Source organism: Fundulus heteroclitus, unplaced genomic scaffold, assembly GCF_011125445.2.
Source record: "Fundulus heteroclitus isolate FHET01 unplaced genomic scaffold, MU-UCD_Fhet_4.1 scaffold_94, whole genome shotgun sequence".
Taxonomy (NCBI): domain Eukaryota; kingdom Metazoa; phylum Chordata; class Actinopteri; order Cyprinodontiformes; family Fundulidae; genus Fundulus; species Fundulus heteroclitus.
In genome coordinates, this window is record NW_023397406.1 from 412,040 (window position 1) to 430,610 (window position 18,571).

Genomic DNA, 18,571 nt, shown 5'->3' on the forward strand with positions numbered 1-18,571 from the left:
AAATGCAGTTTGTAGATTGACATGGAGAGAACTTGTTAAAAACGTGGCACCAGAACATACTAAATTTTATTATGTCATTAGGTGCCTGGCAGGATTGAATTTGGTGACGGATTTTCATTCACTGAGTTACATCTTTATGGAAGGATACGCAGAAATATGTGGTGACAGAGTTGCATGGATGTCATTCAGCCCAGAGCTCTTAGGTTATACTTGGGAGCAGTCAGGGTATCACTGGTATGTGCCCTCCAGATGGAGAGGGGAGAAATACCCTTGTGGTAAAGAAGAAAGTGATTAAAGTCTAATTATTGGTTGATTTAGAAGGGGTATACAAGTAAGCATGCATTTAAAAAAGTGTTGGAACCCTGTTGGGAGAGGATTTGGCAGGATAAATCAAGTTTTCAACAGAAGAGTAATGGAGTAGCAGCTGAAATGTCAAACTGACTTGATCTGTTCAAATGTATCCTGGTCACGCAGTTTCCAGATCTGGTGCTGCTGCATAATAAAGCAAGGGACAAATGTGCTGATTTACCTCAAGTCTACTACATTCATGCAGACAGGAGTTATAATGGAGATATACACAAATATATACTGTACAGAGTGACTACTCGAAGGATCTTAAGGGTGTGAAAACTGGGGCTGCAACAGCAGTCCCTGAGTTTTAAGTAGCATATGGAAGAAGAACTATGGATGGGGTACATATACAATGCAGAGGAGCTTGTAGCCGTGTTGATGACAATACGATGGAACAACCTCTGGGAATACAGTGATTCTAGTTCTAGCTTTGGCTTCTATTAAATCAGGGGTTGTAATATTTCATGAAGACTTATTGGATGAAATCTACCAGGTTAACCGTGAGGTTGTGAATATTGGGGAAAAGTCGTGTTTGTATGGGTACCTGAATGAACGAGCGGATAGGATGGCAAAGGAGGCTCCGGCTGCACAGAAGGGTGAGGTGGACTACAATATCTGTTTGGCATGAGGGGAAGGGAAGAGTCTAATTAAGAAGGTTGTTCAGATCTAGAAAAGTTACCGTAGCACATCCGTTAGGACAGGAACGTGTTCAGGATTCAAGAAAAGGATGTGTGGTTAAACACAAGGGAATGGGAAGGAGCGAACAGGTAGGTTTTTAGCAGGTTAAGAATTAGGCACACTGCTGAATAAATCTCTGCATTTAATTGGGAAGTATCAAACAGTTCATTGTGGTTCATGTCACGAGGATGAAACCGTGGAGCACGTATTAGGTGTAGGAGGTGTAAGAGGGTAAAACTGTTCAGAAGACTGAACTGAAGCAGGGAAATCCGTCAGTAACAGAAGTCCTGAGGTGTGGAGAAGAGGAGGGTGGATGGTTATTCAATAGAATTTACTATGTAGCCGTGGGGTTGGGCCTCAAGGAGACGGTAATGCAACAAACTGGTTGCAATCCGCTTTAAGACACCAAAGAAGAAGAAGTTATGGCTTCATAGAATATGTGAACAAAATAAAAATGTAATATTATTTTGGACTCCTGTTCATGTAGGTATTTTGAGTAATGAAAGAGCAGATAGGGTGGCTAAGGAGGCTATTAAAAAAGAAGATATTGATATGTCAGTAAAGTTATCCAAATCTGAAGGCAAAAGTATAGGTTGGAGAGAAAGCAAGAAGATATGGAAAATTAGGTGGGATAATGAAATAAATGGAAGGCACTTATATAGGATACAATATACAGTTGATGTAGTAAGGATTAGAGGAATAAACAGGAGGGAGAAGATAATAATAAATAGAATAAGAACCAGTCACAGTTTTTTAAATGGAACTCTTTTTAAGATGGGGAAACATCTTACTGGTTTTTGTAGTTGGTGTGATAATGTAGAAACAATGGGACATGTTTTTATTAGTTGTAGAAAATGTGTAAATCAAAGAAGATTATTAAAAACGGAATTTGGTTTTAATAGGGAATTGAAATTTGAGAATGTGGTTGATCAGTTAAATAGTATTGAGGCATTAGGATCCAATAGATGCCAGTAGTGCAACAATAATGGATGCAAGCTGCCGTTAAAATGTAAAGAAGAAGAAGAAGAAGAAGAAGTGGGAGACAAAAAAATGCTACTCCCCAACGGAAGGTGGCGGTAAAGCGTCTAAGGTTACTGTTTGTCCCAAGAAGAAGAAGCACGCCCATTTTGCTTGCACGAAGCGTCCTGGCATATCAGACTGACGAGGACAAAGAAACGCAATGGACGGGTAAATATCATGATGAACCGACCTAATGCTCCTAGTTTCACCCTCCACGTGTGTGTGTGTGACAGCGGAAGGACGCCCCTGGGCCCCGGCTTTGTTTGAAGCCCGCTACGTGTTAGCTAACGTGTAAAACCTTGGTTCTGGAGCTCGCGAAAAATGTGACACAGCTAGCAAGTCCCACTCAGGCAATGTGGGACGTGTCCTGTCGGTATACAGACGTACTTTCATGACACGACGTGATATATTGGGTTGACGTGACATTTAAGCTCAGAGGCTAAAGCTAGGAAACGTACGAGAACGCTGCCGTTAATAATAAAAACAAAATGTGGCTGAAGTAATTCACGTTTTAAATTGCAGCTAGCTGCGTTGTTATCTACAATATTATATGTAAAATACTTTTATTATAAGTTGATACTGTCGTGGGGGCATTAACGACGTTAGAAGCTGTTAGTAAACCGATTTGTTGTGAGCCAGGCTAACAGTCCGTCCACCTGTCAGTTGGTGCCGCTAGCTTAATCCCGGCTAAAATAACGGTCCTTTGTCTGAGGCCGGTCCGCCGCACAGGGCTGAGACTGTAGCCGATGCACGGCTTTATGTCTGTTTCTGACAAAGCTCACTGCCGGCTAAATAAAAACAGCTGCCGGGGCCAGAAATCCAGCCAGCTATCCACAGGTTTCCTTATTTTGGTTTGCTCACGGAACCAAATCTGGTCTGGTGAGATTCTGACACACCTGAAACGGAAGCAGTGGAGAAAATGCAACGTTTCAGATGGGCGGGGAAAATAAAAACAATCATTTTAACCGATGTCATTTTTTTTTTTTTTACTCTAAGGCCCAAAAAGATGCAATATTATAGCTAAATATAAAATTGGGATGCAAAGTATTGGCAGTGTTAAATGGAATCTAGACCTTGTGGTTTTAATCAGTGAATTTTTGGTTTGTGAGTAGTTGTACTAACGGGACTGCACAATATCAGGAAAACATGTCGATGCTTTTCCAATGCTGAAGATTGAAATATAAATATGAGTTGCAGTTAATCCAGATTTTCCTTGGATTTTCTTTTATTCTTTATCACAGCGTCTCCACCACTCCTTCTGAGCTTTAGCATCACAGCCACGAGAAGTGCACAACAAGTGTGGGCATTGAATGCCGACAGTCCGCCCCCAATGTGCTAAATATATTATTGGCATTCAGGATTTGCCTGCATGGCACTTCAAATATAATATCCTTCTAAATGTTTTTTGTTCATGCAGTCCTTTGCTATTGCAGTTTTGAACACATTAATGTGGAGGTGACAGTTATTTGATATTTTGCACTGCTCAACTAACAAATTACTTGGTACATTTTTATGAAAAACCAAAGCTTGAGCAATAGGTTCTGGTTATTTCATTAACAGAAATGAAAAAAAAAACACAGTAAATGAAATTCTAGGTATGGTTACATTATGATTTGAATTTCCTAAAACGACAACAGTTTAGCAGTGAAGCACAAATAGCAGCTGCAAACATGGTGATGGTAACATACTTAAAAAAATGCGAAGGTTGCTTTGAGAGGTTTAGTTACTTTTTAATACGGTAACCTTATTTACCTTTAAAAAACAGGATCGAATTTTCTGTAACTGTGGTTCTGATGCACCAAATGTTGTTACCTGAAATGTTGTGCCTCTCCCATTTCAGAATCAGAAATACTTTAATAATCCCAGAGTGAAATTACAGATTTTTGTTTGGAATGAACCATTCAGACTTTTCCTGGCCCATACCTATTTCAGGTTTTCTTTCTGTACAAAGCATTGTTACTTTTTTCTGTTTTGTTTTATTTCTGTTAAGTACTCTGTATAAAGTAGTAGTTTTAAATCTAAAAATGAAGAAATTAGATGATTGTCCATGTTTATGAATCAAACACTTTATCCAGTTTAAGGATTTATCGATAATACTACTCTTAATGGTAGTCCTTAGCAATGCTGTATTTTATCGATACTATTTTTTAATGAAATGAAAGGGTAAAAAAAATCATGATCACTGACTGGTTTATTTTTTAAACATTTAGAACAAAAGCAGAGCAACAAAAACATTTAAATAACTTTATATATATAAAAAAAGGCTAAAACTATCTTAAAAATAGTGTTTAAGCCTAAAAAAAAGTATGTTGCAGGAGAGATAAACATCTGCATTGAAAAAGACAAAATATTATTCTGTTCTGCTGCAGAGACATCCTCACAGCTTCTTCTTCAATAACTTTTTTCCATTTTGTCTGTTTGCAGTGATGTTGCAGTTGGTGTGAAGGTAAACTGCGTTACTTATTCATAACACTTTCCATTAATCTGTACTGTACTATCTGTCCTGTTCGTCCGGTGTTCAAGTGTGAGGGTAAAAGTTTGACCTTCTGCTTTTGTCCCGGTCGTTCCAGAGAGGCTCAGATGAGCTCAACATGTACAGTAGCAGCCCCAGCTCCATGACAGGTGAGTTCGGTCGAACCTGCCGACTTCCTTCATTTGAACAGAAAGCGCCTGTAGCGCTGCTGCTGAAACAAGTCCTTGATCTGCTACGGGCAGCAGTGCTATTTTAGCCAGGATGGGATGTGGTCCATGTATCACAATGATGGGGTTAACGGTTATCAGAAAATCCCGTAACGTGAACAAATTGATATGTTTGCTTCTGAATGTGTGCTCAGCAAACGGCAGTGACAGCAAGAAACAGCGCCTGGACGAGTCTCCTCCCTCCAGAGTGCTCCACATCCGGAAACTTCCTAATGAAGTGACGGAGACGGAGGTCATTGCTCTCGGCCTGCCCTTTGGGAAGGTTACCAACATACTGATGCTGAAGGGGAAAAATCAGGTATGCTCTTTAACATCAGCACACACCAGTACAGGTTTTACTTTAGAACATTCTTCTCTCATTCTCAGATTGGACATTTAATTTTGTTGTACTTTTTCAGGCATTTCTAGAGTTGGGTACAGAGGAGGCGGCCATCACTATGGTGAACTACTACACAGCTGTAACACCACAGGTCAGAACTTGGTATTTTATTTTCCCTCTTTATACATTATCTTGTTCTTAAATATGATAAAGTATTTTTGTTTTTTCTACCTTAGGTCAGAAATACTCCTGTCTTCATCCAGTACTCTAACCATAAAGAACTGAAAACAGATTCAGCTCTGAACCAGGTACATATAAGCCTAAGGTTTCACGTCAGACGCAGCTTTTCCATGAAGTCAACCACTGACGGATGGAGCTTTTCTCAATCTAATCTCTGTTTCTGTCTCTTTGTCCACCCAGAGAGCCCAGGCAGTCCTGCAGGCGGTGTCTGCGGTCCAGGATGGAAGCTCTCCATCCTCTGACCAGGGCGTGTTGGAGCTCGCTCCGCCCCCCAGCCCTGTGCTGCGCATTATTATCGACAACATGTTTTATCCCGTAACGCTGGATGTTTTACAACAGGTAACCTCTGACCACTTAAAATCTTCACGACGATAACAATGTTTTTTCATGTGGTCTTTCAACAACAACAAAAATCTGTGGTGTAATGGTATTTTTATGTATTCTTCTTTTTCAGATTTTCAGCAAGTTTGGGACTGTGATGAAGATTATAACCTTCACTAAAAACAACCAGTTTCAGGCTCTTCTGCAGTTCAGTGATCCTGTCAATGCTCAGCAAGCTAAACTGGTAGGAAAACACCTGGATGATATCTCTGCTGAATAAACACTCTGTAGTATGACGGTAGGAAATTAAAGCAGATCTTTAACTCCTAGAGGTCTGAATCTGTTGTGCCATTTCATTTTTATTTGACCTTTTACGTAAATACGTAAAAAAAAATCTTTTAAAGATTACAAATATGGGTATGGTAAAGAAAAATGTAATCTATGTGGCCTGACTCAAAATAAACAGAATTCATGGAATCGCACCTTTTTGTGTGCTGCCACCTGGTATACGTCGGTACTCCGGTATATTCATCATGTTGAGCAGAATAAACTGTTACCGCTGTGGATAGATTTAGGAAAGCACGACATACCGGCATTAACGGCTTCAGAGCCAACAGGTAAAACTGAGTCGACATTTAAAAACTGATAGTTATTTCCATCTTGTTGTCTTTTCTGGGTGTAATTCAGGAGGAGGGGGTTGGCCATGTGGTTTTTGTTTGGTCATGTGACGGTGATGTGGGGCGTCTGACTGAAGCAGGGAAGCAATGTCCACTCTCGTTTTTTACAGTGTTGAAAAGGAAGAGAAATATGTGATATAAATAATTTCAGTTATTGGCCATAATGGCAGCAGTGATATTTGGATGTTTGGCCCAAATTTTCCTCTGGGTGCATCAGTAGATATCTTAAGAGAACCTTTACTTTATGAAATGTTTTTATTAGTAGCCTCCCAGGCGACCTGGTTTAATCTTGTGATGACATCACACCAGAGTAATCATTGACTGCTGGGGTTAACAAAGAATTTATTTATTCACTTTTCATGAAACTGGACAATTAGCTTTGGGCTAACAGAACGCACAGTTATTGCTGGTAAAGGCGGAGCAGCATCAGCTGCTACTTTCTTTCTTTTATGGTTTATTTACTGCATAATCTGATTGTTACCCATTTATGGTTGACGAAGAACATCAAAGTCTCTGGATAAAAATTTAGATTTAGTTTTTATTTATCAGGTTAATCACTGAACTTAAATAGTTTTTAGCCACTATTTAGTTTTTTGTGACTTTATTTTAATGCCATTCTGGTCCTTCATCTATTAGTGTCAAACAATAGTGACCAAGCTAAAGCTGTATTCCAGTAGTTTACTCTAAACAAGAGTAAAAGGCACCATATGGGCCAAACTATTATTGGAATAGAAATCTCACGATATATTACATGTTGTTTATCTGTTGATTTATTGTATTGTTGGAAGCTTTTTATTGGCCTTTTTTAAGTTTTATTCCCAGTCTTTGGGACATTTTTATAATGTAACAAGAGAAGAGGCTTCATTGCAGAAATCCTACTCTTTTTTTTTTATATATATATATATATATATATATATATATATATATATATATATATATATATATATATATATATATATATATATATATATGCAACTTATCTTTAAAATGTTCTACAATCTCCACTTTTTTGTCACTTTCAAAAATCTTTCCTGCCTCAATAAACACAGCCTTCCTATTCACAACATATAGCTATTCCTCATTTAAATGGGTTTTTTTTTTGCTTTTTGTGTCTGAAAATGGGAATTCATCCTGCGGACGGTATGATCAATGATGCCGCTCACACTTGCTTTGTGCTCTCCTCTAGTCGTTGGATGGACAGAACATCTATAATTCATGCTGCACTCTGCGGATAGACTTCAGTAAACTGGTCAACCTCAACGTTAAATACAACAACGATAAGAGTCGTGATTACACCAGACCCGACCTACCAACAGGAGACGGAGAGTCAACCAACAAGGATCATTCTTTACTGGGTAAATGGGGATCTGTCATCTTCTACGATGTCCATTCTGGTGCTTTTATCCGCTGTCACACATCTTACTCGCACGCTCTTTTGTTAATTCACTCCCGTTATCTTTGTCCGATATTAAAATAAATAAAAAACTAAATCAGAGGGAGTTACACTTTTCTATGTTATGTTGCTGTACATTGAGTTTGTTTTTTGTTTTTTTGAAAGAACGGGTACTATAAGTTAAACTTTTAACTATTTTGCTGTTAAAAGCAACATAAATGGTTAAAATGAGTTTGTGGGGAAATTTAAGATTGAACAAAATATTGTTTCTCACAATGCTCCCCCTTGTAACACTGTCTTATTATCTTTTGGGAGATATCTGGGTCATTTCCAATCAAAAACTATTGTTCATAAAATAATTTCCAAGGTCTTTTTGTCTTTGGGCCTAATCTGTGTGCCATTGTCTTGCAGGTACCCCATCAGGAGCTCTAGCTTCCTACTCTAGTGGAGGAGGTTACTCATCATCTCTCTCCCTCTCACAGGGTGGAGGTACATTTTTATTTTTTATTAAACCTTCCACTCTACTTGTCTGTGTTGTGTTAATGTCCTGCTAGGATTATCTGAATGCCTCTAGCATCGGCAGCCACAGCGATTCATTGATCTTATAGCTGAATAATATACTTCTAGCCTCAGTAATATTTAGCAAGACTTCCAATTGTTTGGTTTACAGCTTTTATATTTTTTTCTGATGGAATCTAGCCGTGTAAAAAGAGCTCTTTCCAGCAGATAGAAATGTTTGTAGATGATCAATACAGACCTGTATTAGCTTTAGCAAATAGAACGGTTGGTCTGACACTGTTTGTTTTTTCCTATTAAAATCTGGACTGTAACTCAGTGAGAATAAATGTGTTGTGGCACTAAAATTGAAGTCAGTTAAGTTTTACTGTCTTAAGCACAGTTAAGCTTGCTTAAGTTGAGAGTTTAAACTTGATTTAAGGAGATAAAGGGTGTACTAATGTTTTCTAGCGCCACAACCGTATTTGAATTATACATTTCTTTTGTTGAATAAAAAGAGGCATAACCCTTCCAGTGTTATGCCTCCTTGTTGTTGTTATTATTAAATCTTGGGCAGAATTACTAGCTATCGCTTCACTTTAAAATCATTTAATAATAATGTTACATTTAAAAAAGTGCCAAAATCAGGGGATTTATTATTTTCTTTGTGTCTCTGAGTTTGTGTTGTTTTTTTTGGGGTTTTTTTGTTTGTTTTTTTTAGAAAATGTTCAGCTCCTTGTGTTCTTGTTTTATTTATATTATTTATGTTGGTTGTAAAGTTCTGACCGGTTTGTTATCCTGTGCCTTCAGGGGCCATCAGTCCTCTGAGTGCGGCGGCGGCGGCAGCAGCAGCTGCAGGACGTGTGGCGCTCTCCGGATCCGGAGTGTCAGGGGTTCTGCTGGCGTCCAACCTAAACGAAGAGGTACACTAACCACAAGCAAAACTTTAACACGCTACAACAGTTTTGCTAACACGTGATAAGTTTTGAATGATTCTTCTAACATCAGTTTAAATTCTTGTGTGGATGTGTGGTTGTATGAGTGCTATGCATAACTTGTCTTTATTTTATTTAATGTAAATATGGATCCTTCACCTCTGAAGGGTGTTTAATAAGTTGTTTTTTAGGAGTTTTCCTCAATCTTTCAAGCGTTTATGTGAGACGATTTTTCTAAATGCTAACACCCATGACAACTGTCCATTTTTAAATCATATACATAAAGTAGATGTTTCATTGCAGTATGGTAAACATGGATATTTTTGCATCTTAATCAGTGTGTTTTGCTTCTCAGAGCTGTTTTAGATTCTGATTTTCGTTATTAGGAGAGCATCAGCCTCGACTTGGCAACACTCTTTTTCTTGCACAAAGAAATGTTCTTGTGCGTGGGCATGTGTATGTGTTGTTTTTTTTGTTTTTGTTTTTTTACTTGTTTTTCTTGCCATGACCTGTAATGTTCTACGCTCTGATGTCCTTCTAGTGAATTATGTCCAACCACAGCCCTGAGCAGGTCCTAAACCTTCAGTTCTTGCCGTGGCATTTTTTTTTCCTGGACCTCAGCACTGAACAAAATTTAGCGTTTTATTTCTTACAAGTGTTTATTCTCAGTCAATTTTCTGATTTCTAAATATGCATATACTTTAATATCTCTATCAACAATATCTCCTATCCTTTCTTGTGTTTGTCAGTCTCTCTCTCTCTTCTGCCTGTTTCTACGTGTACCTGGTGAGAGGATAAGGCCACAGTGCAGAAGTTTTTTTTTTTGTTGTTTTATCTTTGCTGTTTTAGACCATCTCACTGGTTCATTTGAGAACAAACACCTCCAGATCAACAGATACATGCCAGCAGTCTTGTCCTAGAGGACTTTTAAAAGGTTTTCAACGTGCACTAGAATGAACTAGTATGTTTTCTGCACATTTAGTGTGGATTTTGGTGAGACTGATAGTGGGGGGTTTACCTGTTGAACTTGTTGCCAAAGCCTGATGGTGATTCAGAAATAGTTTGGTGAAAACTTAGATTAAAAAGGCGTGTCTCACTATTTTAATAAAAATATGGCAGCATCTTATTTCCAAATCAATAGTTATAAGCATCGATAACAGCAGCAGGTTGAAGTTGAAACATCAAGCTGCAGATGACAAGATATCATCCTTTGTACCAAGATCTGCATAAAATGCATACATTGAATTTGATCTTGTTTGACACATTAATTCATTACAACACATTACCTTTTATTGCAACCAACAGTATTTAATTGAAATAATATAATACCTGCCTTTAATGAGAAGGTTTTTTTTTTTTTAGATGTAATATAGCCTTTTTTTTTATTTATTTGAAATGTAATATAGCCTCTTTTTTATTTTAAATGTAATATAGCCTATCTAAGCTCTAATAATAGGCTACAGTTAATGATCTATTTCTGGGAGTCGCTGCAATAGCCTTTCTCAATTACTCATTAAAAGAAGATGTTATGTTTAGCTGTTTCATTTTGGCAACGTTGCTCTGAGGGCTACATTGTCAACTATGTAGGTATGCTAGTTGATTTAAATGTTTGTGAACTTAACCTTGAGTTGGCTCTGATCAGGTGTGAACGTGTACAGTGCTGCTTGGGAATATGCTAGAGCTGCACAATAAACTGAGCGATGGAGCTACTTCATAATATCAGCGTGTGCAGCATCACAACCTCAAAGAACTGCTTGGGTGTAATATTTGGTAGGCTATCATGAGTCACATACTATGCTTTCAGATTGCATGAAAAGACTATTTGGCCATGTTTAATTAACAATTACTGCCCTTTAGATATAGATTTTAGTGACTGAAACACTGATAGCCATAGACTGGTTAAGACGTTGTTATAGAAAAGCAAAGTCAGGCTTATATTTGTTATTCCCAACTCGTATTGTTGAAGGGTTGTTCCTGTAATACCAGAATGGCATGTTTACCCACCATTGTGCAGCCCTAGAATATACCCGACACACTTTACTTTGCTATGCCGTGTCCAAGTGTGGAGTGTTCATTTCAGATGTTGAGTCCTATCACTTGTTCCTCATTTCCCCCACTGTGTCATCAGGTAGAAATATACGCACAGTAGGAATTAAAACGCCCCCAAAGACGGTCTTATAGAGCTCATTTAGTAAAAGGAGCTTTTTGGAGACCAAGAGCGGCCACTTTTTTTCCCTGGGTACCAAATCGACGGTCCATCCATATCCATTAACTGGTCACATGTCTGTATCAACCCCATATCTCAGCACATGATTTACTTTTAGTATGCAGGACTCACGCTGCTTTCAACATCCCTGCAGAAGACTTCACATTATTCTTTTTTTTTTTTTAGAACTATTCTTGTGTTTTTAACTATTAGAACGTAAAGAGCATGTCATTTTACTTTGGTAAACTCATCAGTCTGACCGGCTCATGTCCTCCTGGTGCCGCTTACCTTCAGCCATCCACTTCCTGGTTCTCCTGCCATTCATTCATTCATTCTTTCATTCAAAGGTTTATGATTGATTTGGAGAGTTATTTTGGTTTCCAGTCTCCTCCCATCTCTCCTGTTCTCCACTGTTACATGCATCCAGCAGAGCGGGTGTGTTTGTGTGAGTGTGTGCTACTGAAATAATGGAGTGTGACTTTGATTTCTTTATTTTTGCGTGGGTGCTTTTTGACTCAATCAGCTATCATTCAGACTCCGTTGATGTTCCACTGATGCTCTGTTTACTGACCTCTGCTTTGGTTTTTGTCCTCCTCTCCTCCTTTCTCCCCTCCCTGCCTCCTTTCTTCCCTCCTATGCTCCTCTCATACATTTTTTTTTCTTTCCATTTGACTCTACCTGCTACAACCACACATTCTTTAATGCTAAATCCTTTTCTGAACACCCTCCATATAAATACCTTTTCTCTACCCCCCCCCCCCCCCCCCTAATTATTTCCTTATATTCTATTGACATTTCTTGATCTGAACTGAACTGGACTCTGGCTTTGCCATTCTGACCTCTACCCTCCCAAACCACCCCCTCCATTTTTTTGCTTCACCCCTCATCATCATGGAAACAACCACCACATCCCCCTTCGTCCAACGCTGGGCGGTCTGATCTCTACCTTCGTCTCTCCTCTTCCTCCTCCTCTGCTCCTCCTCTTCCTGTCCTCTGCTCTGCGGTCTCTCTCTCTAAAGATGGTCACGCCTCAAAGTCTCTTTACCCTCTTCGGTATGTTTAATCTCTTCTATTCTATCTGTATATCTCTCTCTGTTAATCCAGTTTTGTTCACTTTCTTCAGTGATGTCGTGGGCACTCTGCTCTTCTCTATCTGCCTGTTTTTTTGAAGCTCTTCTCTGTCACGTTATACATTGCAAAGTTGAAGTATACTTCTGTCTTTACACTGAAAGAGGAGTGAGTCTGGGAGATTGTCCGTTTGGTCAGCTTGTCTATTAATTGATGAGAACAAAGACACCAAAGCCATTAAGGTCGTGTGAAATGTTTAGCCCAAGTAGTCCCAGGCTGCTCCTTAGTTTGTAGATTTTTGTTCTTTAGTTTAAAAAAAAAATCCTAACATATGGTAGTGGCTTTCCTAAGATGAACTGAAACACTTCTGAGGTGTACATAGATTGCTGTGGAAGATAGTAATGGATTTTTTTTTCTTTATAAAACACTTTTACATAAACTTGACCGTGTTTTTTGGCTGAAGGAGAACTGTGCTGTTTCCCTCTTCATCAGCGCTTTATTCCTGTCTTGCACTTCATATTATTTGACCTTTACTTTCCAAACATTAAATTGCTCTTTGTTTTTTGTTTTTATTGGGAGTTTTATCAAATGCTCAAGCCCAATGTAGTTAATATTTGCAAAATAATAATAAAAAAAAGCAAGCAAGTTTTGGCATTTTTTGCTAATCTGAAAATTGAGGCATGCATTTATTATATTCACTCCCCTTTATTTTGATGGCCTTAAATAAAAATGATTTTGGCCTTCAGAGGTGATTAAAGGAAATCCAGCTCTGCATTAGTTAATCTCATCTCAGAGAGCGCTGTTCAGTCGAGTACGGCCCAACGGCACACATCCTCCTCACCTCAGAGGCCAAGCAAGGAGAGCATTTATCAGTGAAGCAGCCAAGAGAAACCACCGTGACTTTGGAGGAGCTGCAGAGAACCAAAAGACTCAGGTGGGAAGTATTTGTTGCCAGGATGGTGACTGAAGAACGAACGAGAGGAAAGCCACAAGATGTGCTGTTTGCCGTTTGCCACAACCGTGCATTTCATAGACACGTTTGGTACAGGTGGCCAGTTCACATGAGACCAAAACTGACACTTTAGGCCCGTATGGAAAAACTCTTGAGGGAGGGAAAAATAACAGCGCACAACACCCAGAAGCCATCGTCCCTATGAGGAAAAATGCTAATGGCAGCATCATGCTGTGCCCGTGTTTTTCTTCAGCAGGGATGCAGACACCAGTGAATGGTTGAGGGAGCAAAACACAAGGCGGTACAAAAGATATTTTAAACACTCTCTGAAGCCATCCCAGAAATGTATTTCAACAGGTAGCCAGGTCTTTGAGCGTGTTATGTTCTCACCATATTAATGGTTAAGTTGATCACAACAATCCAGTGTACTCACCAAGACTCACTCTACCTCTCCCTCTTGTCTTTTTGCCCTTTTTTTCCCCCCCTCGATTTTGTAACCAGTTGTTGTGATTAGCTGATCTTTCTTTTTCTAAAACTGTGCTGTTGGGATTACCTGCCATCCAAACCGTGCACAGATATTTCTTAAAGTAAAGATATTACCCCAGAAAAGGCATCAAAGGAACGATGTTGATTTTTGTTTTATTTTTTTCCAACCAAGTGTTACCAGCAGCATGTTGTTTCAGGTTAGTGCATCTGGTTTAGTCACAGTATTTTCTTCCTGCACCGTTTTTACATCTTAAGCGCCTAATCAAGCTGCACTCCTGCCAAACATTAACCTGCCAGCAGGGTTGAGCTGTGTGTCAGTGTTAAAGTTCAGCTGAGGTGTAACGCATTAAATGAATTTCAGGCACTTGATTTAATTGTAGTAGAAGTTTAAATGGGAAGAGTCCATCTTTTCTTTTCATTTGTCTTTCTAGCACTAACTTGATTCCTTTCATCCTTCACACCTCTTCTTTTTTTATCTTGGTCGGCTCCATCTCTCCTGCTCTGTCTGTTCTATCCTACTCATCTACTCCTCCGCCCTCCTCTCTCCTGCTCTCTCTCTCTCCGTCTCTCTCTCTCTCTCTCTCTGTCTGTCTGTCTCTCTCTCCCTTCAGGAGTCTATGGTGATGTCCAGAGGGTGAAGATCCTCTACAACAAAAAGGACAGCGCTCTGATTCAGCTTTCTGATGGCAACCAGGCTCAGCTCGGTAAGGTTATCTCCTCATGTGTGCATTTCTTATACCGTTTTCCTCTATTAAATATGAAAACAGACTATAATGCTAATATAGCTCCTGTTTTGTTAGATGTGTTTTAAGTCTGCCGACTCACTGCCCAGAGAATGTGGAGTCGTTGAGTCCTGGAGCCTCTCACTTTTCCTTTCTTTGTGTTTCCTTTGCCTCTAGCAATGAGCCACCTGAATGGTCAAAAGGTGTTTGGCAAAGTGATGAGAGTGACTCTGTCTAAACACCAAACAGTAGCTCTGCCCAGAGAAGGACTGGATGATCAGTTACTCACCAAAGGTAAGATGATGCCCGCGTCCTGGAAGGAATCACCCTCACTTAGGTCTGATTTGCTTTGCATTATTTAGTTATTTTCCTCCTAAATCCAAGTCTTTTGCAAATAGGTAATGTTTGACAGTGAGACCCAATCTGATTCTTCATCAAATTAATAAAATCACATTTAAACATTGGATTAATGATCTGCTGCAACAAATCTGCTATTCTTTATCAGGAAATGCACAAAACTGGATTACCATTAGGTAACCAAAATATTAAAGACATTAAGATATGACTATATTCTGTAACTTTTTTTATTTTAAACTATATACTGGCACGATAGTTCTATGATGACACTGTTAGGGCCAAAAATATGTTTGTTTGTTTTTTCATCTTTTTCTACTTTACTTAATATGCTGATGCGTGTATGCACTGGTGCTGTGGGGTGGTGGGAGAATACGAGAGTTGTTTTTATTTTGTTATATGCAAGATAAAATTTAATAATTCTTTAAAAAATTAATACTTTTTTTATTTATTTATTTTTTATTTTTTTATAAAATGTGAATCCTCTTATATCTACAGTCAAACATGGTGGTGGTGGTATTGTGATACACTAAGGCTGCTTTGCTGCTCCAGAACCATGTGAGCCCCTTTTCCATTACAAGCCCCAGGATTTAAGGCCACAGGCTTGGTTTCCTGGGGTAAATGAAAGCCTGAAGCTTTTAAGACGGCACGTTTCCATTTGCAGCGGCCCATTTATTTAAATCAGCTGAATGGGAAAAGTTTGCAGAAAACTGCACTTCACCTTCAGTCCAGTGGGTGGCGGTAATAAGAAACCAAAGGCCAACAACCAAAGCTGTTTTCTTTTTTTTTTTTTTCAAACATAAGTGAAATCTCTGAAGGTAGTGGTTGGTTGTATTGTCAGGTCATCAGTTCCTACGTTTTCTGTTCTTAAATGAGTAATTGTACTTAATTTTTATAAAATAAGGAAAACTCATATCTAGAGCACAGGAGATGTTTGAAGTAAAAATGCAGTTATTAGAATATGAAAAAAAAGACAGATAATCAGTCCACAGGTATGAGGGATCTATACCTTGGCTGTCTAATTTGAAGCAATATTTATATAATGTAGACGGTGGAGTATATAGGCAGGACACAGAGAGGGTCCCTGGGAGCTTTTGGTAACCTGCATCTAAAAATCTCTCTATCTCTGCTGTTGGCATAAAACCATGAAAAATAGAACATAATTAAGAGTTGAAACTCCACCACGTTAGGTTTACATGAAGAGTCTTTGATAAATGTGTTTAGTCTCCTGTCTCTTGGTGTCGTTTTGAATAAATTCACCAATTTTGTGAGTCGTTTTGGCTGCAATTCTTTTGGACTTTTCTGTATGTCGGGGATATTGGTCTTAAGTTTCATTCATAAAGGCCTTTAAAAGTGGGTGACATCCTGCAGAATCCCTGTTCAACACACAGCTAAAATAACAGGAGCTGTCTAAATATTCTGTGTCTGATCACCTTGTTAAGCCACAGGTTTTTAACAATCTTGATTTCTCATGTGAATGTCCGGATTTTGTTGGACAGATTTCTCTGGCTCTCCCCTCCATCGCTTTAAGAAACCGGGGTCTAAGAACTTCCAGAACATCTTTCCTCCATCTGCAACACTCCACCTCTCCAACATCAGGTAGGGGAAGATTAAAATCTGCTATTAATACTTTGTAGCATAGATCATGATTCATTTAGCTTTTTACGCGGCGTAGTAAATGTTGGTGTTTTTGCTCTTAGGGATGGAGTTGGAGAGGACGATCTACGTCGTCTGTTTTCCAACAGCGGGGGAACCGTCAAGGCCTTCAAGTTTTTTCAGTAAGACGTATTTCAGAATAATTAGAGCTGCATCAGTTGGCTCTTTTCACTTGCATATCCCGTGTTTGTTGTAAAACGTTTTATATAGAGTGATTTTTAACTCTTGTTCTTCACAGGGACCGCAAGATGGCCTTGATCCAGATGTCGTCAGTGGAGGAGGCGATTCAGGCTCTGATTGACCTTCACAACTATGACATGGGAGGAAATCACCATCTCAAAGTTTCCTTTTCAAAGTCCACCATCTAACTGGCACAACGAGCTTCTAAACAAGATCTTTGACTAGCAAAGAAGCCACTACCGTTTGTCTTTTTATTTTCTATGAATAGTTTTGTTGGGGTTTTTCTGTTCCAGTATTGTAAAAATGCGGATTCCACTAACTGTGTTTTATTTTCTTAAACAGTCCTGCGCTGAGTTTCTGTTTTAAAGGCGGTTCTGCTTTGACCTTTTCCTACATCTTTAAAGAGCAGCAGAACACCAGCTGAATGTCGTTTTCCTTTAGTCCTTATCGGACTAAATCCACATAAGTGTCCCTGTTGGATTTTCTTACAGGTGAACAGGTGTACTTCAAGAAGTAAAAACTAGTGATTTTGAGCCACTACTTGGTGCAAAGTGCTGCTTTGATCTTGTGTTGCTTCATACAGATAACCTGTGACTGTTCAGTTTCTGGCTCCCTTTGAGTGTTTGGTTGAGTGTTGAAGTCTTATTTTAATAATTTTCTCCAGACTATGATGGTTTATAAACCACTGAGACATTCTTCAAAGCAAATCTCCCTATTAACCTTTTCTTTTTCAACTACTAACGCGTCTGACCAGCAAAGTGTTCAGATTATTAATACAGTCCCACTCCACTTTCTTCCGTGCTTTAAAAAATACCATTGTTGGTATGTAGAAGTTTGCAGTGGAGCTCTTGTGTAAAGTCTGGGCCATGCAAAGGTTGGGCAACTCATATCAAAATGTTTCAATTGAATTCACCAACATATTTTTTTCCCACTGTCGTTAAAAAAACTTCCTTAATCACTCAGTATAAAATAAGCTTGCAGCAAGTATAACCAGTCATAAGTCCTAGCTATCTGTCATCACGTTGCCCCTAGTGATGACCTCGTCCATGAAAAAGATGGTGTAGCTGCAGATTGGGTTAAAGTTGAAAATAATCAGAATATCAAGTGATATAATGAATATCTTGTGGTCTTTTGGAATTAAAATCTATAAAATCATGATGGGGATTTAAAGCAGCACCGTGTAAGCTTTAACCCAAGTATTATCTTAAATTGAGATGGATTAAATAATTCTTCAGGTCCATATGCAGCACTTGGTGTGTATGGATGCTCAGCGCAGGCTGCCCTCCTCAAAACCTCTCCTATGTAACTTGAAAGGTGCGGATCCGACTCTGAATTGGTCATGTGACCTAGAGCGCCACTTTATGGCAGTCTGAGCTCCCGTTAAACACGAAAGCTAGCCTTACATGGTTCTACATTTCTCATCCCGAGTCAAAGTTTCTCACCTCATAATCTCAAGGGGTGAATGTGGCCTTCTCTCTACAAGTAACTCCATGACTTCTCAATATGCTGGTCCAAAGAGATCTATCAGACTCCAAAACTATTTAGTTTCCACAGTGCAGTGTTGCCAGTGGCCTTCAGGGGCGCCAAACCTGAAATGTAAAGGTATAGTGCCCCCTAGTGGCTAGACGTTACACAGTGCTGCTTTAAGGCTTTAAATTAAACTTTTGAACCTAAACTTTGTAGGCTCTTTGGTACAAATAATACCACACTAACTACATAAAAAGTAGAAGAATTTTTCAACTTTGATTCCAGATATCAGGTCATATTTTACCATCTTCACAGAAACGAACATAACGACTTTCTCACACTTCTTGGCTA

The 18,571-nt window shown here is 39.0% G+C and overlaps 1 protein-coding gene across 1 annotated transcript; it reads left to right on the plus strand.

The window, feature by feature from the left end:
- Positions 1–2,107: 2,107 nt before the first annotated feature.
- ptbp2b (polypyrimidine tract binding protein 2b) lies at positions 2,108–17,244 on the plus strand. The gene is made up of 17 exons (XM_012882805.3): positions 2,108–2,217; positions 4,474–4,495; positions 4,620–4,671; positions 4,884–5,047; positions 5,148–5,219; positions 5,305–5,376; positions 5,489–5,647; positions 5,763–5,873; positions 7,493–7,661; positions 8,111–8,188; positions 9,005–9,117; positions 12,355–12,388; positions 14,453–14,545; positions 14,741–14,857; positions 16,417–16,516; positions 16,618–16,695; positions 16,812–17,244. The coding sequence occupies exons 1-17, from the start codon at positions 2,210–2,212 to the stop codon at positions 16,939–16,941; spliced, it is 1,572 nt and encodes a 523-aa protein (XP_012738259.1). The 5' UTR covers positions 2,108–2,209; the 3' UTR covers positions 16,942–17,244.
- Positions 17,245–18,571: the final 1,327 nt, after the last annotated feature.

Coding starts and splice junctions, on each gene's coding strand:
- ptbp2b (XM_012882805.3), top strand. Junction 4,672..4,883: donor CAGCCCCAGCTCCATGACAG/GTGAGTTCGGTC, acceptor ATGTGTGCTCAG/CAAACGGCAGTGACAGCAAG. Junction 5,220..5,304: donor ACACAGCTGTAACACCACAG/GTCAGAACTTGG, acceptor TTTCTACCTTAG/GTCAGAAATACTCCTGTCTT.